The sequence below is a fragment of the Gallus gallus genome, chromosome 1 (genome assembly GCF_016699485.2).
Source record: "Gallus gallus isolate bGalGal1 chromosome 1, bGalGal1.mat.broiler.GRCg7b, whole genome shotgun sequence".
In the NCBI taxonomy this organism is placed as follows: domain Eukaryota; kingdom Metazoa; phylum Chordata; class Aves; order Galliformes; family Phasianidae; genus Gallus; species Gallus gallus.
In genome coordinates this window covers 132,576,905-132,604,874 of record NC_052532.1, presented here as the reverse complement: position 1 = coordinate 132,604,874, position 27,970 = coordinate 132,576,905, and the positions used below count along the sequence as shown (strand labels likewise).

The window sequence follows — 27,970 nt, the reverse complement described above, 5'->3', positions numbered from 1 at the left end:
TCATATGCTCTAGCAGAAGTTGAATTACGCATGAAAATGTGCTTGAAGCATGAGCAGGAAGAAGGCTCTCATTAGTAGATGAGAGGTTGAGCAAAGCAGCAGTAATGCCATCTTCCCTGTGGACCCCACTAATACCTTTCAAGACTTGACTTTAAATGTCCAATTTGCCAGTTGGCCTTCCTCAGGAAGCAGCACTCCAGATATTCTGCTGCACTAGTCATGAGTCCCAGGCTTTGAAGTCTCCAGAAATGCAACACACCCAACTCATTTTAGAGAGATTTTTGCATTTTCTGTGAGATCTTACCAACACTGTAACTACTGGGGGTCTTTGTTTTTTTCATGGGCAGTAAATAAGTCAGACTCAGGCTGTTGCTGCTGTGGCTTCATGTCCCGTGGCCCCGATATCAACTTATGAGAGGCCACATTATATAACTTAAAGAAAACCGTAGACATACAAGAACAAAACCAACATAACTTCATTCCTAAAATGAATGTTCATGGAGAAGAGTCTTCCTAAAACCTGATATGCTATCTGTTCACATCTCTCCTGGAGATGAATATGGAGAAAGGTTGAGGGAACTGGGCTTGTTTAGCTTGGAGAAGGCTCTGGGGAGACCTCATTGTGGCCTTCCAGTACTTGAAGGGATCATATAAATAGGAGGGGGAACAGCTGTTTACAAGGATGTATAGTGATAGGACAAGGGGGAATGGTTTTAAATTAAGACAAGGGAGGTTTAAGTTAAATCTTAGGAGGAAGTTTTTCACTCAGAGGGTGGTGACGCACTGGAACAGGTTGCCGAAGGAGGTTGTGGATGCCCCATCTCTGGAGGCATTCAAAGCCAGGCTGGATGTGGCTCTGGGCAGCCTGGTCTGGTGGTTGGCGACCCTGCATGTAGCAGGGGAGTTGAAACTCGATGATCATGGTGGTCCTTTTCAACCCAGGCCATTCTGTGATTCTGTGAAATATGGTAATGCAATCTCCTCTGATGATCTCCAGAGTACCAAAATCAGTCAGACTGAAATCCAGGATTGTGGCCGAGGCCGTCTGGCACAGCGCTGAGGGGCAGCTGGGAGCAGGCCGTTGCCGGGCGCCCAGGGAACGCAGCCGTTGGGGCGCGGCGGCCACCGCCCCGCGGCGGGGAGGGAAGGGGCGCGGCGGGGAGCTCGCCATTGGGCCGCGGGTGAGCGCCCGGGGCTGGGGGCGAGAGTAGCGGTCGCTTCACGCTGCCCGGGCAGCCACCATGAGCGCCCGGCGGTCCCCGGGACGCAGGAGGGGGAGGGCGGAGGCTCACCCCAAGGTAGACACCTGGCGTGCTCCCTTCAGCGCGAGCCCGCCGCGGCGCGGGAGAGGCGTTCGTGGGGCGGCCGGGGCGATGGTTGGTGGAGGGCGAAGGGCAGGGGAGAGCCCGAGCCGCTTGGTGGCACCTTGTCGGCTGGAGGGAGCCCTGGAGAGGCTGGGGGTGCTCCCTGTTCCCTTAGGGATGCAGTCCGTTTTCAGGTGATTGCTTTGAGTTTCGTAGTGTCCGATTGTGTCCCATTGTATTTACTGTATGCTTATTCCTATGTGCTCAGTGCTGTGCAATGAAACATCCGAACTCAGTAGTCAAGAGTAAAATCCATGTGCATGCTGCACTGCTTTAATTTTATGTATAAACACACATGTACCTTTTTTTTTAAAAAAAAAGGAAAGGAAACATAATATTTTGCAATATAAAACCAGTGTCAAGGCTTTGGAAATACTACTGCTGTTTTTAATTCAGTCAACAACGTTCACCTTCAAGCATTTGTTAAATGGCACTTTGTGGAGCAGCCCAGATTTGGAGGGTTGGCCATTAGGCTGCTCACTGGGCTGCTGGAAGAAGCCTGATGTTTGCAGGTCCCGGTGCTCATGGCAGACTGTAACTGCCTTGATGTCTGCTGAAGGAACAACACAGAAGGCCACAAGCAGTCCTGGAGGTCTCTGAAGTGTGGTGATTACTAATTCCTGATCTATGAGATTGAGAAGCCCGTGCAGGGAGGCTCTCTGCAAGCAAGGAAGAACTGGTACAAGATGTGAAGATTGACTTCAGTGCAGATTTAACTACGGTGACCACAGTCTAGCCTCCTTCTCTGGAGATATTCAGGACTCATCTGGACACTTTCCTGTGCCATCTACTGTAGGGAACCTGCTTTAGCATGAGGGTGGACTTGATCTCCAGAGGTCTCTTCCAATTCCTGCAGTTCTGTGTTTCTGTGTGACCACAAAATGGTTAACTTCAGGGTTGTGAGAGGCAGGAACAAGGCAAAAAGAATGATCAAAATCTAAACTTAAAAAGACTTTGGCTTGTTCCAATATCAGCTTGGGAGACTCCCCTTTTAGCTTGTTCTTAGTATGAGTGGTCCAGGAGAACTGATTGATTTTCAAGGCTTGCCTTCTCCGAGCTCCAAAATAGTCCATGTATATTAACAGGAAAGCAGGCAAGGGGGCAGGAGGGCTCATGGATAAGCAGGGAGCTCCTGACAAATCTGAAATGTACATTAAAAAAAAAAAAAGGAACATACAGGAGGTGAAAGAGGGATCTGTGTAGACTAGAGAGGTGTATAGAGATGCCGTCTAAGCATTCAAAGATGCAGTTAAGAAAATCAAAGCCCATCTAGTGCTGAATCTGATGAGGAATGTGGAGGGCAAGGAGAAGGGCTTCCACAGGCACAGCATAAGGAAACTACAGAAAATGTGCTCACTGTTGTATAGGGTGGGCAACTTGGTGACAAAGGACACTAAAAAGTCTGAAGTATTCAATGCTTTCTCTGCCTCTGTCTTTACTGGAAATACCTTCATTCAGGAATCCCAGGTCTCTGGGACTGAAGGAAAATTCTGGAGTGAGGAAGACTCCAGAATTCCTTCATGAAAGAGGTTCAGATTGGGGGCCATTTAAACTATCTGGACATATGCTAGTTCATGGGACCTAACTGGATGCATCTCATCTCATGCTTTCAGAAAGGGTGGAAAAGAGGTTCTGGAGAACTGTTACAGGCTGGTCAGTCCCTATCACTAGGAAGATACAGAGCAAATGATCTTGGAAAGCATTTTGAAATATATTAAAGACAAAAAGGTGATGGAGAGTAGACATGGATTTGTGAAGGAGGACCTGCAAAATGTGAAGACGGACCTGAGTATGTTCTGGATATTCAGTTGCTTCTGTAGATCTTTCTGAATTAAATAACTGAGTGTGAACAGTTGAAGTATGGTGAAGGTTGTGCATGCCTGTGGTTGGATCCCACAGATTTTGTCACTGGCTTTCATGAATAAACTTTTACCATCTAATTGCCTACTTCTGGTCATGCTGTAAGGCCTGGTACAAATATCATTTAGTGTTGCATTAAGCTTTGCCACAGTTCAGAGGAAGGTGGCAGAATAGTGGTACTTAAATTGTACTGCTTTATGACAAGTACAAATATCAGTTATTTTAGGAAATTAAAAAAAAAAAAATCCTCCAAAAAGTTCTTTTTCCACAAGTTGAGTAAAAGTAGTATTGTGAGGGACCAAATACCACATAGTGTATCTGTAAATTTGAGTTCTTAGTGCTCAGTGAGATACTGAGCTACTAAGAACTTGCAAATCACTGTGATCTTTTTCTCTTCCTTTTCTGGACGGACTAGCAAAGTTGTTTAGTGTCACTTTTAGAGAGAACAGAATATTAGGGCTGGATCCATCTCATCTAATTTGACACATCAGTGGTGATGATGGCTGTAATAGAGATGTCCAAGCTGTCCTCATTGCTGGGGAAAAGAAACAGGTATTCTTAGGGCATGATCAATATTAGGATGAGCATTTAAAATGGATCATGCAAATCCCATTCTAGAAATCTCTTTGTAGGTACTCCAGATTAAGTCAGCTGTATCTCACTCCTTAACAAAGCCATCACTTATATTGTTGCTTAAAACACTTTGAGGCTAATGGTCAGACTGATTGTTGGTGACTGATATTTGATTCAGATGAGATTTTAAATGGTAATGAAATAACGCAGCTGCCCCAAATTCCCTGGAGACTCCTGAATGTAAGTAGGGACAGAAGCTGTTGTGAGCTTCCTGCTGGTGAACAATTGAGTGTTTGTCTTCTATTGTTAGATCTGTGGGCTTCTTTATATGTTAGAGTTGTAGCAGGATGGCAGGTATTGAATAGCACTGCCAGGCACTGGTGTGCTTGCCACTCTCCCTGTCTCATTAGCTCTTTCATGTCTCACTGACTTGCTCCAGTGACCTTACTTTATCATGGTTATCCTTAGAAAGTTGCCAGAGAGCAGTCTATCTTTCTCTCCCTTCTTTTATTCCAAAGTCTTTGTTGATTTCTGAGGAATCACAGGCTGCAGCACTAAAGAGCTAATGATAACTATCTTCATATCCCTGTGTTCTGTACACAATTTGAACATTTACAAATGTTTCTGGCCATGCTCTGTGTTTGAGGAGATGCTGGTAGATGGAGATAACATGTCCATGTTTCTTATTAACGTGTATTTCTTTTATTTTGTTAAAGCAAAAATACAGAAAATACTTTTCTCCATCCTTCTGTGACTAGAAAGTAAATAACTGGTACTGTTCTTCTCTCTGGTTTATGTTGCTGGAGCAGGCTGTTGTGAACTACAGTAAAGTGCAAAGGCATGATAGAACAACATTTTTTTTGTAATTTATGATTTTTGTTGGTGATGCAAATTTGTTAATAGTGTGGTATTGGGTTTTGAATCCATAAGGGATCAGCAATCTCACTGATATATTTGCATAGCCATTGAACAGAAGTGGTAAAATTAAAAGCTGCAGAACATCACAGGAAACAGCCCATCCAGAAAGCTTTTTGCCACAAATCATCTTCCACATCTTCTTAAGAAATTAAAAATGTTGGGTTTTTGTTTTTTTGTTGTTGTTGTTGTTTTTTGCTAGCAGTACTTGAAGAAAACTTCGATTCAAGGGAACTTCACAGAAATCAGTTTTGACATACTGATCTTTTCGTGCATTACAGGAACAGTCTGCGTAAACAAGGGACTTTCTGCATCACAGTGTATGCATCCCTTGATTAGAGTGAAATTTCAGAAATCTGAGGATTCAGAGAATTGAAAAGCTGCATGAGGAAGTGATGCTGCTTAAAACTGAGAAGTTAAAGATAATATGACACTTGCCAAAATGATATGGCAGCTCAAGTGTCTTAGAAAAAGGCCATATAATTATCATGAGTTTTTCTTGAAGATTACATACTTTCAGGAAAATAATTAGTCCTATATTTCTTAATTGTTGAATTAATATTAGTAATTGGTCTGCTACATTTCTATTGGCCTTCATGGTATGTATGAAGGGTGTGGGTCCATTTCAGAGAGGATGATGGAAGGGCTCTCCTAAAGTCTAACAGAACCACGGTAAGTCGGGCTGTTGGAAACTTGAGAGCAGGCCTTTTCTTTTGGAATTTTCCCTGCAGATCCCTGAAGATGTGAATAAAATATTTTATTCTTCCTTGTCCTCATAGATTGAAAATCTGAAGAAGATAAGCCATGAGCTAAGGCAACATGTCCTACAACTGCTTGATAAGAAGCAAGTGGTTGAAAGACAAGTGGATAGGTTGACCTGCAAGAATGATCACCTGTGTAAAGAACTTGCCATAATTGCCAAACTATCTGAGCAGCTGGAAAAGGAAAACGAACTGTTACTGAACACCACTGATAAGGAATTAGAAGAAGCAAAGGTATCTTCTTCTTGGAATTACTATTACACAGTGATAGTTTAATGTTATTTGCTGTTGTTGTGGGGAACTGATATTTTTTTATTTGTTTTTACCCTTTGAGTTGAAATCCTAGCTTTCATCCCTGCTTTCAAGTACATTTGCTAGGATGAGGAAAGATTTGGTTCTGGTTACTGTAATGTTTTTCAAGTGAGAAATGGTTCAAGGATTAAAATCACATTTGCAGTCAGAAAGAATGTGATTTCACTGCAGATTGCAGTTGATTTCATAGAATAGAGGCCAATTGTATTTTATGGACATGCAGTTAATAATAAAATAATAACATTATTTAATGTAGTGTTCAAGTGGCAGAAAGGATACTTGTTTGCCATTAATGTAACTACACACTTTAGCTCATAGGAATAGTTAGTCTGTCCCTGAATTTGAAAGTTTCCTGGTAAAATAATTCTGGGAAAAGGTATCCCATGCTTCCTTTTTCATTTTTTGACCTCAGAGTAATTTGACTCTTACTGTTTTTCTGAATCCTGGACTGCACTGAAAGATAAGACTTCTAATTGATTCCCCTCTAGATTAAATGTACTGTTGGTAAATAGCATGTTTTCAGCCTAGCCAAATTAGACTGCATGTACAAAATGTTCCTTTGGACTAAAAGAGTTGAGCTAAAATGTCAGATTTGCACTAGAGAATGTAAAAGATGAATGCACCTCTTTCAATTTTTTATGGTAGACTCAAGTTCGACACCAGCAGAACAACATAAAGAAGCTGGAACACACGGTGAAAACATTGAAATCTGTGAGTTAAACGTGTATTCTTAGTACATACATAGCTATGAAATCGGTTAACTTCCACAATAAATTAATGTTTCAACAGGTTAATTTCACTTGCTTTGTTTCACTGATAACAGACAAGTTACAGAATAGATAAAAATGTCTGTTCTCATTTGTCATGCTGTTGCTGGATGCATGGAAATCCATTTCTGTTTTGCAGCTAACCTGCAATGATTTTGCTTTTGAGAATCCTAATGGCTTTTTTTAACAAAACAGCAGTGAACTGCTTTCAGTACTTTGCAAATCACGTATGAAACAGAAAGAAGCAACATTTTTCTTTGATGTTTTTATTTTATTATTCTGTCTGGCTTAAGATGTTATACTGTTGGAACATTTAGAAGTGTCTACCATGTTGTAGAAATATTTGCTAGTAATAGATATAACTTACCAAATTATTATTTGAATATATTAAAAGAATGCATGAGTATGTATTTATAGAGGTTTTGTTTTTGTTGGTTCTTTTTGGTTGTCAAAATTGTATTTAATTTATGTAATTTTAAGATTTGTCTCAGATTTCAATTGCAAAGGTGCTGGAGGGAGTGTGGAGGAAAGGAATTGATTATTACTTTCCTGTATAAAATATTTGAGTTTATACCACAATCCTACAAAGAACCCCCACTCAAACAAACAAGCAAGCAATACAAAACAAAACAACAACAACAGCCCCCCCCTAAACTGGCCATGAAGACCTTACTGCCCAATTACCCGTGAAAGATGATGACTCTTCAGCAGAAAAGTTGGAATTTGAGAACAATTTGAACAAAAAGGGAAATGCAGACATTCAAAAGTCACTTGAAAATATTAAACAGATATTTGTTTCTAATTAGATATGTGCTTCCACTTCATTTCGAAGACTATGTTTGTGCACTTCACATTGAGATGTCTTTCTCTAGAAAAGTTCTGTTTCAATGAGTGAATCATCTTGTGTTTGCACATGCAGGTTATTTTGCAAACAGAGAATGAAATAAGGCAAGGGAAATCACCTTCAAGGCTTGATACGTTTATTAAGACATTGGAAGAGGACAGAGACTACTATAAAAGCAAGACTGAGAATTTGCTGAGGGTGTTTCGAAACAAATCTTCAAGTCCTAAGCGTAGCTCTACTTGTGGCAGCATGTCAAAAAAAAAAATCACACATCCAGGTGAGCTTGCAAAACACTTTGCTACAGGAGGAGTGCCTTCTTTATAAGTATTGGTCGTTCTAATGACAACTGATCAAAGCTGTAATTACCAGGAAGAAAAAACTGATTATAAACAAAAGGATGCATATGATGGGAACAAACAAATAATGCGAAGTTAACTGGTGCTTCACACCAGTAATGTAAATGTATCATTTTCAGTGGTTATTTACAGCTGGTTACATATGAATTATTTCTTCACCTGTTTGTCAGTGCCATTTTTGATCGACATTTGCTGCTCAAAATAAAAGTTTATTTTCTAGAACTGTGCTTATATCTGTTCTCTAATACTAAGAACTATGTGTGTATGGTTTTGTCTATGGGTTCTTAGGTTGCAGGCTAATTTTATCTTTTGTGGAAATTTCCAAAGCAGACATAAGAATGCATATCAGATTTAATTTCTTTGCTGTAACTTTATATCACATTATTATTTAAGGGACTGAGTTCTGATCCAGATGTTTTGAAAACATAGGGAGAACATGAAGAACTGGAGTCAACACTGAAAAATTACGAGTGCCATGTGGCAGAAATTCAGGGAAATGTCAATGTTTTAACAGCTGCAATGGTTAATTAAAATAACTAAGGGTGGTGAAGATGAGGGCCACAAAGATGATAAAGCACCTGGAGCACCTCTCTTATGAGGAAAGGCTGAGTGACCTGGGTCTGTTCAGCCTTGAGAAAGAAAGACTGAGGGGGAATCTGATCAATGTCTATAAATATATAAGGTGCAGGAGGCAAAGGGATGAAGCCAGACTCTTTTCAGTGGTGTGTGGCGATAGGAAAAGGGGAAATGGCCACAAACTGGAGCAGAGGAAGTTCTGCACAAATGCCCATAAGAACTTCTTTGCAGTGAGGGTGACAGAGCACTGGAACAGGCTGCCCAGAGAGGCTGTGGAGTCTCCTTCTCTGGAGATACTCAACACCCACCCATGCAGCCTGCTGTAGGGAGCCTCCTTCGGCAGGGGGGTTGGACTCAGTGGTATCTGGAGGTCCCTTCCAACCCCTACAAGTCTGGGATTCTGTTATGTAAGAGAAAATAAAAATGATTTTTCTGTTTAAAATGAAAAAAAAAAAAAACAAAACAAAACCCAACCCTTAAAACTAAAACTATAGAATACTCTTTTAAAGAATTTTTTTAAAGTTCTGTCAGTTCTGAAGTTGTCATTTAAATACAAGACTGTAAGTGCTGTCCTGAATTAGGAATGCTTTCCTGAGGGAAAGCATATACATATAAGTCATAGTTTCATTTTTGATACTGTGTGGTTTCTGGGATGCTCTGCATTATGGGTAATGCCTTATTACTAAGCACAATTCACACCAGATTTTTTGTTTTTGTACGCTGTATTTTGCACTGTTGAAGTATCAAATAGAAATAGTTTTGCCAAACACTGAAATAGTTTGATATAAAAATATTACTGAAAAGTCTCATCGTGTGTTACCGGTTGGGATCTCTGTTCTTATTCTCTTCAATGAACCTATTCCATTGCTCAAAACTAAATCTGCTGTGATGTGCTACTGTAATGCATTGTTACTTTGGCCTACTAAAAAGATAATGAATATTTCTTTTTCACTGTCGATTGCTTTATAGAATGCAAATCTATTCCTTCCGTTGAGCAATGCTAACTGACATTCTCTAACGATTCCCTGGTTTATGTACACAGTAATATGTTACATTATTTCCATATTTCTGGTATACTGCTGTTTTAAAAAACAGGCACAGGAAGAGATTTCCCATACTTGTCAGGAAGTCATCAAGTGCACCAGGACTCCAAGAAGTACTGTGGCGGCTCAAGCAATGTTAAGGCATGTGGAGACAGAAAGGGATACAGCACTGTCGGATTTACGGCGGATGACTACAGAACGTGACAGTCTCAGGGAGCAGATGAAGGTTTAAGTTTTTTTTTCACTCACGCTTATTTTAACACAAAAATTACTTAGTATTGGAGTTGAAGTTGCTGAGGATTTCTATTCTGCTACTCAGAGTTAATTGCATTATCTGTCTGTGGTGAATTAAGATTTATTCTATCTGTGATTTTTTTGTTGTTTGACACAGATTTCCCAAGAGACCGCATTTAATGAGAAAGCTCATTTGCAGCAGAGAATTGAAGAGCTAGAAACTACTATTCAAAATGTAAGGCGAGTAATTATTTCAATAATTGTAAATGTAATACAGGTGATACTTAATCATTAATACTGTGGGTCCAACCAGAGTTCTTTTATGAAGAAATAATGGGAGAAAAGTGAATGTCATTTGCCTTGACTGTAGCAAAACTTTTGATACTCTTACCCAAAATGTCTTTCTATCCAGGTGTGAGGGCATTGGGATCTGGGTGGATGAGCAGCTAGACAGACAAATATCTGGATGGTTAGGCACACCCTGGAGGCTGGTAGCATGGATCACCACATGGGAGTGTTGTGAGGCCTGTTCTTTTTAAGGTCCTTGTGAGTGACCTGAAAGAGGCAACATAAAGGTTGCAGATTTCCCCAAACTGGGGAAAATAGTTGATATACCCAAGAGCAGGGCTGTCATCCACAGGGACAGAGGCAGGTGGAAAGAATGGCCAGCAGTAAACTTATGCAAAAATCCTCATGAAACAAAGATTGATGCCAAGGCCTGAATTTGGGAAGAAGAATCCCTGGCGCTAATACAAGCTGGGGACTAATTGGTTTGGGAGCAACTCTGCTGAAATGACCCTGGAGGTCCTGGGTCACAGCAAAGCTGTGCATGAGCCAGCAGTGTACTATGATAGCAGAGAAGGTAAGAATATAGTAGGCTTTGTGAAGAGAATACAGCTAGTAGCTTAATGGAAGTGATTGTCCCCCCTTACTGAGAGCTTGTTAGGTCTCACCTGGAATACTGCATCCAGTTTTATCATCCCAGTACAAGAAAGACATTGGCACACTGGCATGACTGTCTTCAGAGAGGGCCCTGAAGACAGTCAGGACTGGAGCACTTACCCTGTGCGAGGAGGCTGGGGCAGCTGGACTTGCTCAGCCTGGAGCTGAGTGGCTTCAGGAGGTACCTAAGTGCTACCTGCTGGTACTCACCATTTAGTCACAGCCGTGTGTGGTGGGAGAATGAGAAGCAATGGTCGTAAGATGGAACAATGAGTGTTCAGTGTGAATACCAGGAAGCACTTTTTCCCCATGAGGGCTGTCAACAGTGAAGCAGTCTTCAGCCTTTGAGATTTTTAAGACCTGATTGAATAAAACCCTGAGCAAGCTGGCCTCAGAGCTACTTTGTCCAGGGCTTTAAACTGGAGACTGCCTTCCAACCTGGATTGTCTTATGGTTGAATGTTACTAAGACTTGATACTCCACAAAAGAAAATGTACTTATACTGTTCTCTCCAATTTAAGTTACTTATATGTGCAATTGTCAGCTGGTAGATACAAATAGAAAATGAAAGCATTAATAAAATGAATACAGTTCTTGAATGCATATGCAGTCTTAGTAAAACTTGATTTAAAATAGATAAGCATTGATATATATAGTCTGTTTCTCCTAGATCTCATGACTATAGATTTTAGTGCATTTTCATTTCTCCCTTTCAGCCTTTTAAATTGTACCAAGCTTGTAAGTACAGTTCTAAGGATTATAATATTAAATCGAATGTATTTGTAATGAAGAATCCACTGACTACTCTGAGTGGCAGATCAGCTTCCATCATATGTTTGATGTATGAAGCATAATGAGTATCAGGAATAGTCTTGTTTTAGGTACTTGTCTTATTTCTTCAGTTTATTTGATATCCTTTGAGGGTGATATACTTCAGTATGAAATTTATGGCACTAATATTGAGAAAGTCACTGTATACCAGGCGCTAACTGACTTGATCTTCAGCAATCTGACCTTTATTATAGTAACACAGAAACTAGTCCCGAAAGAATTAGTAAATAAAAAGAGGCATAGTGTGAGAATTTTTTACCTTAAAAGAGCTGTTTCAAATCATTTAGAAAGGAAAATACTTTGAATGTAAAGTGTGAATGTTTTAGTGATCAAATACAGCTTTCCTTAAACTGGACATTCCAAATTAGCTTTACAGGAACCTAAGGAAGATTTTCTGGGACAGATCTGTCATTGTTCTAGCTACAGACTTAAAGGCCTCATGGTGGTCTCTTGGCCATATGGTGTGTAATGGAAGTGTTTTAGAGTGACTTCTCTGCCCGGTTATCAGCATAGCTGTGTACCTTCACAGAGGCCTAAACCCATCATTGGTGTTGCATCTGAAACTGTGGTTTCTCCCTTCATAAAGCTATAGTAGCGCTTCCTGTAACTGAAATGTTTAAGGGTGACCAATGCCAAATATTTTTACCCTTTCACCTAATTACCAACACAACATTTTACATGAATAAATCAAAATGTTCCAGGAATCTGAAAGACAGAAACTGAACTTCGAATTTCAGCTTTTTGTCCTGGGAGGTTCTGAGTAAGCTTGGAGATTTCTCCTTCAGTGAAAGATTTGTCTTAAAAATAAAGTAGAATTTGAGAAAATGGGCAAGTATCTGTATGTAAATCAGCTTTTTATTTCGGCTTTTCCTGTTTAATTAATGTTTAATTATATTTATAGTTAGATAGTGAACGGTTAGAGCAGATGTCCAGAATGGCTCTAATGAAAGAACACATCGATTCTCTGGAAACAGAGGTAAAAATAATGGCGAGAAGATCCCAGGACTCTGAGAATGAACTAAGCCACCAGAAAGATGAATATATTTCACTGAGGTCAGTGAAAGTATATAATTGCATTAGTTTGAGTGATGTCAGCCTCTTGTTTTTGGATTACATTTAGTTCAAAGGGAAGAGAAACTTACGACAGTTGTGCTTGTGAGACATCCTTCTGTTTTGGAATTAAATGTTTTTCCTCATTGCTTATTTATATGTAAAATGTTGATTTGTTGTTATTATGATATAAAGAAAACCATATTCAATGGAAAAGCAAAATGGTTTGGATTAGGAACTTCCTATTAGAAGCCGTAGCAATTGATGTGTTTTGATGAATTACGGTTTACTTACAAATATATAAAAATCATTTTCTTTGTTGCTGCTGTTCCTAAAGAGGCAAGCAAACAAACACAAACTAGAGAGTGTCGTGTTTAGTTTCAAACATCTATTTCTTAGTCTTGCAGTTTTTTCAGGAGCAGAAATAAAACTGGAGCCTTGCATAGAGTTTTTTGGCCTCAACTGCTGCTCGACTGGAGTTCCTAACCATGTTAAGAAACATACAGTGAGACTAGACTTGAGTAAAGCTGTAGGGAAGAAAGCACAGGTCAGTGAGTTCATGATGAAAAGGACTGTTTTCTGACTGGAGAGGAAGATCAAGCACATGAGAAATTTGAGCAGAGAGATGAGAAGGAATAGATCACAGACTGGACTAGGTTGCAGGGTGAACAGACTGCAGCAGAAGATACTGTGACTTTTTTACTTCTTCTACACCTGTAAATGTTCCAGCAGTATAACATCTACATGATGTTATGATGTGGAATACCAAAAACCATAAAACCATGACTATTTCATAAGATGTAATTCAGTTGGGCAGGTACTCTCCTAAATCCACATGTCATTAACGATGACTGGTATAGGTGATGCATAGCTAATGTATTTTTTTTTCTTTGTTTGATTTTAATTGGTGGGAATGATGTGCTGATCCATGAACTCCTCTGACAAAACCTGTTCTGCGTTGCTGCTGTTTTTTACAAGTTGTCAGATTTATGAATACAATAAAAACTGAGTTTGTGAAGACTAGTTGCTACTACTAAAATATAACTTACAATAGGTCAAGCATTCCAGTGTGTGTTCTAAGTAAAGATTTTTATTGTAATCATTTCTAACAATTTTTTGGTCTCTCTGCTGTAAAAAATTCTTACTTCCCTGTGATTCTTTATAGTAGTATTCAGACTTTAATATCTAGCGATTAAGGCTAACACTGATAAAACATCCCGAATAGCCTAAGATAAACAGAAGCATCTTGCTTTTACTTAATTCTTGCCATTTTAGTCATTTTAGTGGCATTTCAAAAAGGAATGAAGTCCTATATGAATATCTGAATTCTCTTCCTTTTTAGTCTAATGAAGGAAAAGACAGAGCAGATTCTTTCAGAGGCTCAGCGAAACCTTACTAAGAAAAAATATGAAATTCAACTTAATGAAGAGAAAATTAGGCTTTTGGATGAAAAAATTGGTGAGTGATGGATACAGTTTTTCTAGTAAAATTCAATTGGATAATTAAGTTGCAGCTTTTTTTGCTTTTGTTTCTAACATGTAGAAAAAACAAAATTATTGAAAACAAATAAGTAGACTTTTGATAGTTTTAATGTTTCATGTAATAAGTCCATTTTCTTTCATTGCTGGAAGGTTTTTGCATTTTAAAGTTATTTATATAGCTACTCAGTTCTTATCACTACACATACTATTGTTTCAACAACGTATGTTGGTATTAATGTGCTGTGTCTGAGCCTATCAGTTGTACTTATGATCCACTAAGCTGGTGGTTTACCTCTCAGCATCAGTAGATGATGATGTAGTCAGGAAAACATCTTCTGTAGAGTATGTTCTAGATCCCTGATGTAGTATAGTACTGACTTAATGTTTGATAGGGGCATCTGCCTATGTGTTATTGCATGTTTAAATCATTCCCAGGAAATGTGTCCAGACTAAGCATATCTTAAGCCTTTTAGTTCTTGAAAGCTGAACGGAGACTTTTTACAATCTCACATCTAAGACCTCCAATCATCTGACTGAAGCACATTGCAGTCTACATTCATAAGGATGTGGAAATCTGAGTGTCTTTCTTCTCGTGTGTTAAAATAGGGAGAGTTTGTGGAAAAAGACTAGAAGGTGGATATATGGGTATGATGTCTTTGAAAGACTGGGCCACATATGATTTTACTTTGGATGTTTTATCTCCTGGAAGTAGTTAAAGAGTATCGTTCAGTGTGCCCAGTTACACCGACATTTATGAAACAATTTGCAACCTGCATACTTTTTATGAGATGTAAATTTCACTGTAAAAGAATTCCTGTACTTCTCCCCTGTGAATGCAGTGTATGCACCTCAAATAAGGATGGGTTATCTGATCACTTAAGGGTAAATGCAGTGCGTAGCACTTTGTTAGCTCAATGAAGACAGGGAAAGAGATCTTTTCAAATTTGATTTTCTAATAAGGAGATTAACTGCTTTTTTCATTAAGAGCTTTGAACTTCTTAAGTGACCTCAGATTTTGTAAATGAGTTTTTTTTTAAAACTCTTGTACACAAAATTCATATAAATAAAGGACTGTTTCTGAAAAACTGTCTAATATCAGGATATTTATCTCTTTCATTTCATGTCAGCATTTCCAGGTTGTAGCCTTCATGTGGCTTCTGCCTATAGTAATTTTATTTAAGCCATTTATTTTTACAATACCCAGTAAAATTTGAATTATCTAAACATTAGCCATTTAAGAATAGATTTTTTTTTTTGAGACAAGTAATTTTAGTCCTTGAAAGAAGAATGCAGTTCTGCAAGTATCACTGGGATTACCTGTTTCTGAAAACACACTTGCTTCGGTATTTTCTTGAAGGGAAGCTTTTGTCATGTTCTTTTATGCTTCAGAAGTGTATCAAATGAGTTTGTGTCTTGAATGATTTGAATTTATAAAAATGAGACCTTTCTGACTGTGTTCAGATAACTTTTCGAAACAAAGTTTTGCACAAGAAGAGAAGATCTGTGCCTTGAAAGATACAATCGCGCAACTTGATAAAGAGAAGGAAACTTTGCAAGAGTGTGTGGAAGAAGAAAGAGAGAAGATCATCACTTTTGAGGAAAACCTGAGGATTAAAGTATGTTCTAACATGTAAATAATCAGAATAAGTGGTGGAATCACAAGAGATGAAATAGAGGAAGGATCTGTTGGGTCATCATAACTCTCTCATAATGCTGTCTGCCACAATGCTCAATGCTGACCTAGTTCTGCTTCAGTTTCAAGACAATAAAATTCATGTTAACTTCAATAGCAGTGGGTCTGAGCCATGTTGAACCCCTCATTTGGCTTTTTGCATCTCTTATACTTATCAAGAGAGGAGACTTTAATTACTTTCCTCAGGTGAAGAAAAGTAAATTAGCTAACCAAATATTTTATCATAAAATTTAGCCTGAATTCTTCCCCAGTGTCCATTAATGTTAAAGATACAGTGCCAAGTAATACTGCTCTTCTTATAATTGATGTTGCATTTGAATGATATCCTTTTCACCTTAAGGTATTAGATTACCTAAGCTAAATGCGTCAGTTTTTTGCATAGTGTGATTTCAATCTATATAAAGAAGCTGCTTAGGTCTGAAACATTGTTTTTCACTTCAGCCTAAGCTATCTTGATATTGATTTAGGATACACTAAATGAGGTACTTCATAAATGTTGTGATTGTTAACTCAAGAAGTTGCACTACTTTTAACACAATATTGAAGATAGGATATTGCAAGACAGGCCATAATCATCTTGCTATAAACAATGACTCCACATATTAAAGACTGTAAATTGTAAATGGTGCCTATTTTGCAGAAGAAATGGCCGTATCTCATATCTCTTGGGTTTTCAGTGGAAAACATTTCCTTAGCCTATCTATACTCCTTTTAATATCTGTATGCAGACACAGTGGAATGAACTGATATAGTCTGTGCTAGTGTTTGGTTTCTAATGGAAATACAGTGACAGAGTTCTTGTTTCATCAGTTAATAACTACCAAACTCTGGTAGTGTATTAATTGTAGAAAAGCTGTGATAACTTATCTAGCCGACAGAAGACATCATTTACTTTTGGGAGTGTGAGACAAATGCCACCGTTTGAACCACAAAGGATTAAGAAATTTAATTAAAATGGTTGCATTCTGCAGAAGATAATAATATTTGTTCCTTTATTTGCCAAAGTAGGTTATCAGAATTTTCAGCTCTAAACAGCACACGGTGAAACTTTGAAGATCAGAATCCATTTTGCATTAATCAGCTAAATGAATAAAAGGAAATCAGAGCTGTGAGGAGTTGATCTTAATTTTGTATTTCTTTTTAAGGAGAAAACCATTTCAGATTTGAAGATTCTGATTTCTGACTTGGAGCGTTCGATACAGTAAGGATAAAATTTCAAGATAATAATTAAATTTTGATTAATGTATAGCATTAACACAAAAAAATGGATCATAGGACGTGCTCATGCGGAATTTGTTTTTTTCTACTCTATTACATATTAAAATGTTACAGCTTTGTTTCACAACTTGCAAACTTAACCACTTGAAAGCTATCATTTTACTAGGTTGACCAGAATTGTCATACCTGAAGTATTTATTATTTGCTACGTAGAAAATCTGCTGAAGCGCTGTGCATCTGTGAGAAAGATATCACCAGTTTGCGACAACAGCTGCAAGAAACCAACAAAGAACTTGCACAGGCTAACAACAACAGAGAAATATTAGCTCAGGAGAAGGACAGGTTACAAGAGCATCTTTCTAATGCTAAACAAGAAAATCAGGTATATATGTATAGAGAACTCTTGACCAAAAAAAAAAGAAAATGGAATGTTTTTCTAGTAGTGCATAGAATTGGTGCACTCATTTTTTAGGCTGATTTTTTCACTTACTGCTTAGGTCACTTGTATAAAGAAGTTCAGCTGTTCTTGTGTTCTGGTTTGGGTGTTTATCTCCAGGAACAGCTGCTTAACTCTTTTGTTTCTGGTCTTTCTGTAAAAATAATTGTGGTGGTTATAACCATTGCTTACATTGAAAAGTACTGTAAAGGAGGCAGCAGCTGTATATTGTACTGTGTTGTGACTGGCTCAGAGCACACACAAGTTTATGTATTTGAACAGAGTACACATTTATTAAGGTTCACAGCTTTATTAGCAGGATTGTATTTACTGCACTTTAAAGGGGCTTTTGGGTAGAAGATAATGGCAATATCTTATTATCATACATTAAAATATCTAATGTGTTATTTATCTGCGTATAGTACTCTGAAAAGTAGTTAACGCATCTAGACTACAGTCTCATCTCATGCACACGCAATGTTCACACATCAGTATGTTTTCCAAGCAGCCAGAAATTAAGCTTCATACTTGCAGTAGGTCATCATCGTGTAGTGTTCTATTTTTAATTCTTTTTGTTAAAAATTCCACCTTAATTCAGGTTTTCTCATGCTTGTTTTTTCTCCTCTACCCTGCTCAACTGCTTAGAATATCTTCTTCTTTGAATATACTTCTCTATTTCCTCACTTTCTCCTCTTCTACAAATGTTATGATCACTTGACTAGGGAAGACATCCTGCTCCTGTACTTGTCATTGGTGAGCCCTCACCTTGAGTACTGTGTTCAGTTTTGGGCACCTCCGTGCAGAAAGGACATGGAGGTACTGGAGCAGGTCCAGAGAAGGGCAACGAGGCTAGTGAAAGGCTTGGAAAATCAGCGCTATGAGGAGAGGCTGAGGGAGCTGGAGCTGTTTAGTCTGGGGAAGAGGAGGCTGAGGGGAGACCTTATTTACTCTCTTCCAGTACCTGAAAGGTGTTTACAGTGAGAGCGGGGTAGGTCTCTTCTCACTGGTGACAGGTAACAGGACAAGGGGAAATGGCCTCAAGTTGCGCCAAGGCAAGTTTAGGTTGGATGTTAGGAAACACTTCTCTACAGAAAGGGTGGTTAAGCATTGGAATAGGCTTCCCAGGGAGGTGGTTGGGTCACCATCTCTGGGTGTGTTTAAGAGCTGTTTGGATGTGGTGCTCAGAGATATGATTTAGCGGAGGGTTGTCAGAGTTAGGGTACTATGGTTAGGCTACGGTTGGACTTGATGATCTTTGAGGTCCTTTCCAACCTGAGTAATTCTATGATTCTGTGATTCTAAAGATAGATAGTGAGTGCCAATAGAAACATGGATTGCTGAAAGGCATCTCTCTATTCATCTATATCTCTCATCTATTCAGAATCTTTTAGAATCCCCATTGTTTCTGATGTAGTCAGCTGGTACAAAATAAAGCTACCTGTTGCTTCTAGCTACTTTCAGAAGCTTCATGGGTTTCTTTGAAATGTGTCTGTATGCTTGTAGAAGCAATTAGAAACAAAAGAACTTTAGCCTCATGTGATCAACTAATTTTTAACAGATGTGTCTTTATAATGTGTATTGTTTACTCGTGTCTTTTCCATTAATTTAGGTGAAATTCCAGGTATCTCAATTAGCATTTCTCTCTCTTCATTTGGGCTGGAAAAGTTCACAGAATTCCAGAGCACCTTTCTCAGCAGCTCATGGACATTTCACAACAGGAACAGGGGCTGCTCCATAGTCTACGTCTGTTTTTCCATACATACTGCTTCTTGCAGTGGAGTATCCTCACAGTAGTTTGCTAGGAAGGGAGATAATAATTGACTTGTCCAGAAACCTCTCTGCAATCCTTTTTCTTCTGTTTCTCAAACAATAGTTGCCAGATCTTCTGTGTGCATTCTCCCAATGCTTGTGGCTCTACTTTTTCTGATCAAGAGATAACCACTTAGGTGCTTCATTTTTGTTTTGTTTTGTTTTGTTTTCTGCATTTTCAAAAGTGCAGCAATAAGTGATTTTACCATCCAAAAAGTTGGAGCTGCTTGTTGACCACCTAGCTGCTGAAGAAACAGTCTGTCTTTTTCTAGCTAATGGCTACACTTTCTGATTTATATTTTTCTTCATTTTAAGAAGATTTAGTATTATTTTAAAGTCAAAGAAAGTAAATACTTTTGATATGTGCCAAATTTTGTTTGTAGAAATCCACATAGCTTATATTTTGTATACCCATTTAAAAGATACTTAATAAGGGCATGTGCTCTAGATATATACAAATTCTATTTATTTTTGTCAAGGTACAAACAGTATACTTTAGCCTTATTAAACAAATCTGTCTTCATAGGTACTACATGTGAAAATAACTAAGTACCAGAATGAGCTTGATGAGATGAAGTTGAAAGCCCAGGATTCAAACACAGATATTGCCAGGCTGAAGGGAGTACTGAAGTTTAAAGTGAGTACGTGGATTAAAGCTGTTCTAACTAAAATTGAAATTGTAACCGTATTTCCATAGAAGAACTTTCCAAAACTCATCTGTATTCAGCTACTATGGTTTCAATAGTTTGAAAGCATTTTCTTAGTTGATTTTCCAGTAGACAAGTAATGAAGTATATTTCACTGTTTTACGTGTATGTGTGTGTGTATGTTTATTAAATTTAAAACTTCTGTGCATAATGTAGGAACTTGGGACTCTTGTCTCTGCTACCGTATGGAATTAACAGAAAAAAGTTTGCAATATATTCCTATACTTCAAATTTTTAGTGTTAATTCAGCCGTTTTTACCAGATGTCTTTTGAGCATCAAAATGGGGCCATATGGAACAAAACACTGGTTCTGAGAAGTGTCTCAATGTTTTTGCTAAATGCAGGATTGTCAATAAAAAGAGAACATCCAGTACTATGTCATACCTGCAGAGCTGTAAATATCCCTATTTTGAGAAGCATATTGTAAAATATTAAACAAGTTTTATGTGTTAGGAGAGAGAGAACTGTGAGCTTTTGGAGAATTACCACAAAGCCTGTGAACAAGGAGAAAGTTGGGAAGCAAAGTGCCATCAAGCAGAAGCAGATTGTAACTCTGTTAGGTTGGCATTAATCAGCGTGGAATCTGAGAACCGCAGGTTGAAAGAGAAAGTGAAGACCCTTGAAACAGAGATGGAGCAAGTAAGTTGAAACCATTGTTTCCATAGTTCACATTTGAAATTATCTGGTAGTATTTTAAGCTACGGCTGTTTAAAATTATAGTTTATACTACTTCTATTTGAATTTTAGAGATAGTTGCTACAGTGAAGTGTATGGGGTTTATTTCGTAACGTAATTAGCAGTCATATGAATGTCATACTTGGGGAAAAATAAATGAAAAATAATACATAAAATAAAAACAACACATTCCAAAGAAAAAAGCTAAACAGCTGTCATGTTTGAAATGAGGGAGGGCATAACCTTGCACAGAACTCCACAGCATACCTGAAATATACCTCGTCCTTTGTCCTGTTACATTCCAGTCCTTGCTTTCCTTGCTTTTCTTGCTTCCAACTTTTCAACCTTCTTTCCAGCGTCCCAAAGCTTTAGATGTCCCAAAGATCTATTTCCTATTTGAAAATGTGAAGAACTTATAGCTATGAACATTTAAACTGTGGTTTAAATATTAAATATTCTGGTTTGTGGTTGCTGTTTTTGCCACAGATCATCTCTGCTTCCCAAATATTGCAGAAGCTTATTTTGAGGGCTGCTCACGCACATTAGATAGTCAAGAGAAGCTGATCTGCAGCTATTCATAAAGAAGGATGAGAATATAGTAGCAAACCAGTACAGGACAACTGTGTGGCAGATATTTAATATAATGAAGCTGGCTCGTGGTCCTAGTTTGTCTAACCAGCCTCAAGTGGGTAGAGATTTTATCTTTCTACCTCCTTCCCACGCCTGATATTAATTATAGGAATAAACAGGCCTCTTCATGTGTCAACAAATGGAGTCAGAATTGGAGATGGATATCATGTTCAGGTTCGTAGAAGTTACATTAAGGCATGTATCTTAAACACACTAATTATAATTCAGAAATCTTAATGTATGCTTAGCTATGCCCTTGTGCTTCTACCCCTCCCCCCCCCCCTCAAGTCAGCACTAGAATTAATGTAACATAGTCCCCCTACAGTCCCCGTACAACCATCTCTTTCTATCTCAGTCGTAAGAAATCTTTCAGGGAAGTTGTCTCTTTGTCTGTTTGCCCCTGTTGCCTTTGTTGAACTTCCATGCTCAGCCACATTGACAATTAAATGGTTAAAAGTGGTTGGCAATACAGGACAGGTATGACTGGCTAAGGTACAGGCATTTTTCAGAAGGGAAAAATCTAGGTTATGTTGTTTTAAAATACAGAACATTCAGAGTGCTTCTAGTCAGAACTGCTGCTGCTAGCTTGTAAACTTCATTTTAGTGTGGCTTCTGTCAGCTCTTCATCATGCCTGAGTTTATGGGTGACAGCAACATGAACATGGCTGACAGTATTTGAGCATTCAGTGCTCTTCTACATGCAAGAATACATTTTATTTTTAAAACAAGAGGTTCTATCTGGGAATGAAATGAGGCCCATGGCAGAATTTTGAATCTTAATAGCTCAGAAGAAAGAGTAGAATCCTAAGAAGAGAGTTTAAGATGTTGGTAGCTGAATTTGCTATCAGAAGCAAAAATCTTTTTTCTACTTATTTTATATACAGAAGTTATTTAAAGAAATAACTTTAACATTTATTCCAGAATAAACTACTGCCACCTCTTAAAAATCATCACAACATTATTTTTGTAGGATGTTCTTGTAGGAATTTGGAAGCAGTTTTATAGTTTCTTTGCAATACACTTTTGATTATCTGATATTGCTTTATTATAGCATTTAGCAACAGAAGAAGCATACCAGTCTCAGCTTTCTACCTTACACAAGTCTATTGTGAAAATGGAAGGAGAGCTTCAAAACATACATCAGGAGAGAGTCTCTATACTTGCAAATCTCGTATCTACGCAAGAACTTTGCATTAAATTAGATGAAGGCAAAGAACTATTAAGTCAGCAGTTAACTTCCACATCAGAGAAGGTAGAAAGGGTATGTGAAATAAATTTAAAAAATAATTTTATGTTAATGTTATACTTTAAGGGATCTCAAACTACTTTTGGATCTAGAATGATCAAAGAAATCTCTGCTGATAATCAGGGCCTCTTTTTTTTTTTATGTTTAATTTAGCATACCTCAGAAACATACTCCTTGGAGCGTGGATATTGCGTACTGTCTATACTACCACTCCTTTACAAAGTCTTACTTTGAGTACTGAAAAGTCAGGCTGTAATATTACTAATTGTTTTCTTGACAGATGTCTTGCATTTCACATTCAGCCATTTAGTAGGCAGAATAGCGAGAATAGTTTATTAGCAAAGAAACTTGATATGGACATTAGAATGCTTGACAGTTTTAGGAAGTAACAGAAGTAATTCTTCTTTGAAATTGTCAATGAAGAAACTTGCTGGAACTGTAGAGGGAAGCAAGAGTTTCAGGATAGCAAAATGCAGAAATGCAGCTGGAGAGTTTAATGAAGATTCTGAATTCCGATGCTAAAATAATATTTTCCTTTCAGTGTTTTAATACTGTCCATTTTCACAAAACTTACATGATTTTTAGTATCCTTTTGTTCTGAAATACAGAAATAGAATATCAAAACTGTTTATAAGCAAGAGAACTATAGTTTTGATTGACACTGGAAAATTGGCTCTTCAGAATAAGAAAAACTCATTTTAATTCATTAAGACCGAATAATCTGGATCTTGCTTTGTAAAGTAAAGAAGTGCTCTGTGCTGAGGCCTCACCTCAAGCATTGGGTGCAGGTTTAGGTGCCACAATATAGGAAGGACATAAAACTGTTAGAAAGTACCCAAAAGAGGGCTATAAAAATGGTAAGGGGTCTGGAAGGCAAGACTTGGGAGAAACAGTTGAGATCCATTCCAACTCAGGATATTCTGTGATTATATGATTCTATTTCATAGAGTTTCTTATTTGTATTAAGTACGCCTAAGTTCATATATATGCACTGAGTGAGTTTATAAATCCAACACAGGATTTTGATTGAGGTCAAATATGACAGTAATCAACCATGTTGTACCATCTTGGAGTAAGAGCACATTTGGGTCACTGATACTAAACTTCTTTTATTTTTAAAGATTATCCTAACAGCTGTCCATTGAACTCAGCAGACATACATCTGAAACTTTAAAAACTTTGTTTAGCTGCAGAGCGAATGTGATTCATCCCGTTCTGAAATAGAGCTGCTGAGAAGACAACTGGGAAATGAAAGAGCATCTCTGAAAAACCTGGAATCTTTGCTTGCATCCAATCGTGAGAGAGAATTTCAGTCACAGATAGCAGAGCAAGAAAAAGACTCTGAAATTCAGCTTCTCAAGGAACAACTTTCTTTAGCAGAAAATAAACTGTGAGTAAATGACCAGGAGGATCTTGTAGCTGGGTTTTGTTTTGTTTTGTTTTAAAATTCTTTCCATGTATACATACATACACATAGATGTGTATGTATACACATGTCTATCTATCTGCATTTTCAAATGATCAAAGTACTTTGGATACCTTAATAGCAGAAGATAATAAAAACCTGCTTCTAATTCCTCAGCTATAACCTAAAATGGTTATAAATATAAATATATAAATATAAGTGAATTCGTATAAATTTAGAAATATAAAACCTTTCTGTGCACATTTTACTCCAGAAGGGAATCAGTTGCATGGTATGGCTGCCCTTTTCATTTTGCAAAATTCTATTTGGTAACATACTTGAGAATTATAGCTGCAATCTAATTAAAGTGTATGAACTTTACAGCACTGTGAAGAGTCGAGATTTCACTCAGCTCAAAAATACAACAGCTCAGCTAGAGTCAGAACTGGATATCACCAGAAGACAGCTGGCAACTGAGAGGTTTGAAAGGCAAGTACTTATCTGTGCATTATGCTTCTTCCATCTGAATGGGATGAAATATAATGCAGTACCAAGACATAGTCTCATTAAAAGGATGAACAGCAAAGTTTGGCTTTGCTCTGCTCTTCATCTCCTATGTGTTCAGAGACTGTTACATGTTCTGTCTACATTAGTTGTCTGCCGATGGAATTAGATACTGAAATAAACCTGCTTCTTGAACAACCTGTTTTAGGGTGAGATGGGACATTTTCCCGAACGTGCACTTATTTCTAGTGAGAGTCTAGGTATCTTGTTGCATACTTCTCTCTAATTAGTCTGTACCAACACAATGAAACAATTTTAGCTTGTACTCATCTGCGTTCTCCCAGGTGCTGTGTGGGGCACAGAAGGTGCCAGTATGGAGAAAATCATCTTTTTAGTTTTTTATTTAATGGGCAGAGGGGGAGAGTTTAAGAGTACATACAAATCATTTTATGTGATTTAGCCATAGGACAAGAAACAGTCCTAGGCCTGTCTTACAAGTTGGCTTATCTATGTAGTCTTGGTATCTTAAACAATTTCTTTGTGAAACAAAAATAGCAAGATTTTTCTACTTCATGGGTGCATTGAGGGTAAAAATGTTACATTGCCAAGCATTATTGTAGGTATGTAAAAGAAATTGATAGAAGAAGTCGTGATGTGATTATAGCACACTTGAGAATCAGGTATCTTGTTTTATTGTATCAAATTAGTTTGTTGATACTCTATTCACTCATAAGGATGAGAGTTTGAGGGGGAAATATCTACACTTGAGGTTAGGTCTTTCAAAGGTACATTTCTTAAATGTGACAGTGTATGTTTCAATTTCAAATTGTTTTCTCCATTACCCTGAAGTCACGGTAAAAGCTGCAGAACTTTGGGGTTAGATGTGCGAGTCAGTTAAAAAGGCTGCATCATGTGTACTTCTTCAGCTGCACAAAATAAGCCATATAGTATGCTAATATAGCAGTACTTTTGTTTCAAAATAGACTTGCTCTTCTTTAAACAGTTGTTTCCTTACTCCTCCTGTGTGAGTGCACCCATTTTGTGGTTTTTTGGTTGTTCCCTGATGCTTCTTCTTGAGGCGTTCACAGTCAAAAAGCAGAATCAGCCTCCATACTTAAGCTCTTCTCCTAGTTAAGGATAATTTGTTACTCACATAGTTGTTTACAGTTGCAGTAATATCGAGATTTAATTTATAGTTCGTTAGCATGATAAATATTAGAGTATGTCTATACATTAGTATTGCCTCACTGTGAATCAGAGATCCTCCATTATCATTCTTGGAAACAATTTCACTTCTACTTCAAGATAATTACAAAGACAATCACCTGTATTGTTTTGGAAAGAGCAAAGCTGCATTGCGTTGTGCAGCCTGGAAGTTAGTTGTAAGAACAGCATGCAGAGAGTTACCTGCCTTTCAGAGAAGTGTATGATAAACGCCACATCTCCATAAAAAATAAAAAAATATCAAAAACAACAACAAAATGTTAATGACTGTGTGATAACTTTGATTTTTATGTAGGGAACGTGCTGTACAGGAACTTCGATGCCAGAATCGTACAGTCACATATCAGTTAAGCTCTACATTAAGAACATCATCCCCTGAACGTGTTCATCATCTGCCTCCTGACTGGTCTCTGGACAGTTCCCTGGAAGGGTAAGTAGTCCAATGATGTTTAAGTTCCAAACACTGAAAACAGATTAAATAAAAGGGTGAACTCTGATATTTCTTGTTGAAATATTGGCTCAATTACACAGAATTACACTGCTCAAAAAAATAAAAATAAAATAATTCAGAACCATAATCTTTGGATGGTACTCCTTTACTATAGCCATAAATTTTTTAAACAATCACAGTAGTAATGATCCTTAAAGTCTCAACTTGACACCATATTTAAATGCATTCTATAAGTTTTCAAACATTTGTAATCTTGTGGTAGAAAAAAAACAGTTTTCCTTCCAGCAGTCACTGAAATGGAGCTCCACCACAGATCTACTCCCCCGTCAGTTTTAGTGTCAGACTAATTTTATGTTTGGTAGCTGTCTGGTGCACTATTTTAGCACACATCCTAAGATAGGAGATGAGTCAGGCAGTCACCTTTTCATTATATTCAGAATGTGACATCATAAATAAATTGGATGCTAACTTTTTCCTATTTTCCCATTTTTCTCTGTCTTTACTGCCCCAGACTCCTTGTATGAGTAAAATGGAAAGAATGCACCTTGTAGCATGTCTTCCCTGGTGGGAAAGACCTTTGTTTGTACATTTTCTATGACAGGAGTCCAAAGCTTCCCCTTCCCTTCAAAAAGCATTGTGGTATATTTGCACGATAAAGTCTAATGCTTCAAATCATCTATCTGGATTGACTGTTGAAGAGACAGGAAGTCTTCTCATAGTGTTTTCAGAATCAAAACCTTACATTTTGTTCATGAAAACCTCAGAATCTATTTTCTATGTTCACTACAAAATTAGACTATGTTTTGTTTTGTTTTCTAGGAATTCTTCATTCAAGGACTTCTAATATTATATTCACAATGGCCTGTGAAGACTCTGCATGCCATTTGGAGTGTTCAAGTTTAATTTGCATTTAATTATCATTTTTCCCTGCTTAATTTCATTAAATCTATTTCACAAGTACTTGCATGGATTTATATACACTCTTTGTTGTTCAATGGGAAGAAATTGGTATGAAGAGCTTCCTTTCCCCCCCTCCCAGCTCATGTATTTTTGAGTTACGTGGCACGTCCATCTCTGTAAACATTAAAAAATTCAGGTTATATTGATTGTACTCACATTGTACTGTAATTTTAACATTGTGCATTATTTTAAAAGGTTAGTGATATAATTAAAAAACAGGATAGTAAATAACAAGATGAAACTGTATTGGAGGAAAAAGGTGTCTACATTCAGGTGTTATAATTTGAAAGTGTGAGGGCTACGCTGAAAGTAATGCCTCCTATTTTATGGTGTTGGCCCATGATGACAGAGGTGGATGTTGGTGGGACTGCAGTAGAGGTTGAACCTTCCCACCAACATCCCATTCCATGTTGTTGCCGTGTGACAGATGGCAGCAGAGGGGTGGTCTGACACAGCAGTGTCTGACATGGAAGTGTGGATGAACCAAAGGTATGTCATTGAATTCTGGAAAAATGGCACCCACTGACATTCATAGATGCTTGCTGAACATTTGTGGAGACCAAACAGTGGATGTAAGCACAGTGAGGTGGTGTGTGGTACATTTTAGCAGTGGCAACAGCTAGTGTAGATTGTTACTAGAGCAACACGCACTCTTCTTCATCACTGATGAAAACATATAGCTAATGGTGATGACTACGTTGAAAAATAATGCTTTGTAGCCGAGAATTTGCTCTATCAAATAGTGTTATTTTGCTCTTTGTATCTGTTGGAGTTTCCATGGAAATCAAAAGGAGGTATTACTTTCAGAGCAGCCTATCTATTTTTGCTGGACTATGTGAAGAATGCACTTCAGAGAGTGCTATGCCATCTCAAGATAGAGTTTTTTTCTTTTTTTTCCTTCCCTCTTAAAACCTGAACTGCTTCTTAATTTGGCTAAAATAGGATAGTAATGCTAGGAGATACAACAATGTTGTGATATCTGTCTATGGAGATATGCATTTTTTTATGTTTATGATATACATAGATACTTGGAGTGTGTTCAGTTTCTGAGAATTTTACTACAACTGCACTAACTTTCTAATTAAAGAGCTTTTTAATATGAA

General features: G+C 37.8%; 1 protein-coding gene across 3 annotated transcripts; it reads left to right on the top strand.

Moving 5' to 3' along the window:
- Window positions 1-1,117: 1,117 nt before the first annotated feature.
- Window positions 1,118-27,970, top strand: TSGA10 (testis specific 10). Of its 3 annotated transcripts, none has more exons than XM_025146643.3 (18): window positions 1,118-1,181; window positions 5,492-5,707; window positions 6,431-6,496; window positions 7,472-7,673; window positions 9,424-9,597; window positions 9,763-9,840; window positions 12,280-12,431; window positions 13,771-13,886; window positions 15,371-15,525; window positions 16,748-16,803; window positions 17,034-17,202; window positions 19,592-19,702; window positions 20,226-20,411; window positions 22,129-22,338; window positions 23,511-23,713; window positions 24,113-24,217; window positions 25,752-25,886; window positions 26,727-27,970. In XM_025146643.3, the coding sequence occupies exons 5-18, from the start codon at window positions 9,505-9,507 to the stop codon at window positions 26,749-26,751; spliced, it is 1,794 nt and encodes a 597-aa protein (XP_025002411.2). In that variant the 5' UTR covers window positions 1,118-1,181; window positions 5,492-5,707; window positions 6,431-6,496; window positions 7,472-7,673; window positions 9,424-9,504; the 3' UTR covers window positions 26,752-27,970. The 3 variants fall into 3 exon arrangements, with proteins under 3 accessions (XP_025002411.2, XP_015133273.2, XP_025002412.2); XM_015277787.4 differs by having other exon boundaries at window positions 1,118-1,298; XM_025146644.3 differs by lacking the exon at window positions 22,129-22,338.

What these genes read in the sequence shown, in the direction of transcription:
- TSGA10 (XM_025146643.3), top strand. Translation starts at nt 9,505, where the DNA reads ATGTTAAGGCATGTGGAGACAGAAAGGGATACAGCACTGTCGGATTTA. An exon ending in GTCTCAGGGAGCAGATGAAG is followed by an intron (nt 9,598 to 9,762) that starts GTTTAAGTTTTT and finishes TGTTTGACACAG; the next exon opens with ATTTCCCAAGAGACCGCATT. An exon ending in GATGAATATATTTCACTGAG is followed by an intron (nt 12,432 to 13,770) that starts GTCAGTGAAAGT and finishes CTTCCTTTTTAG; the next exon opens with TCTAATGAAGGAAAAGACAG.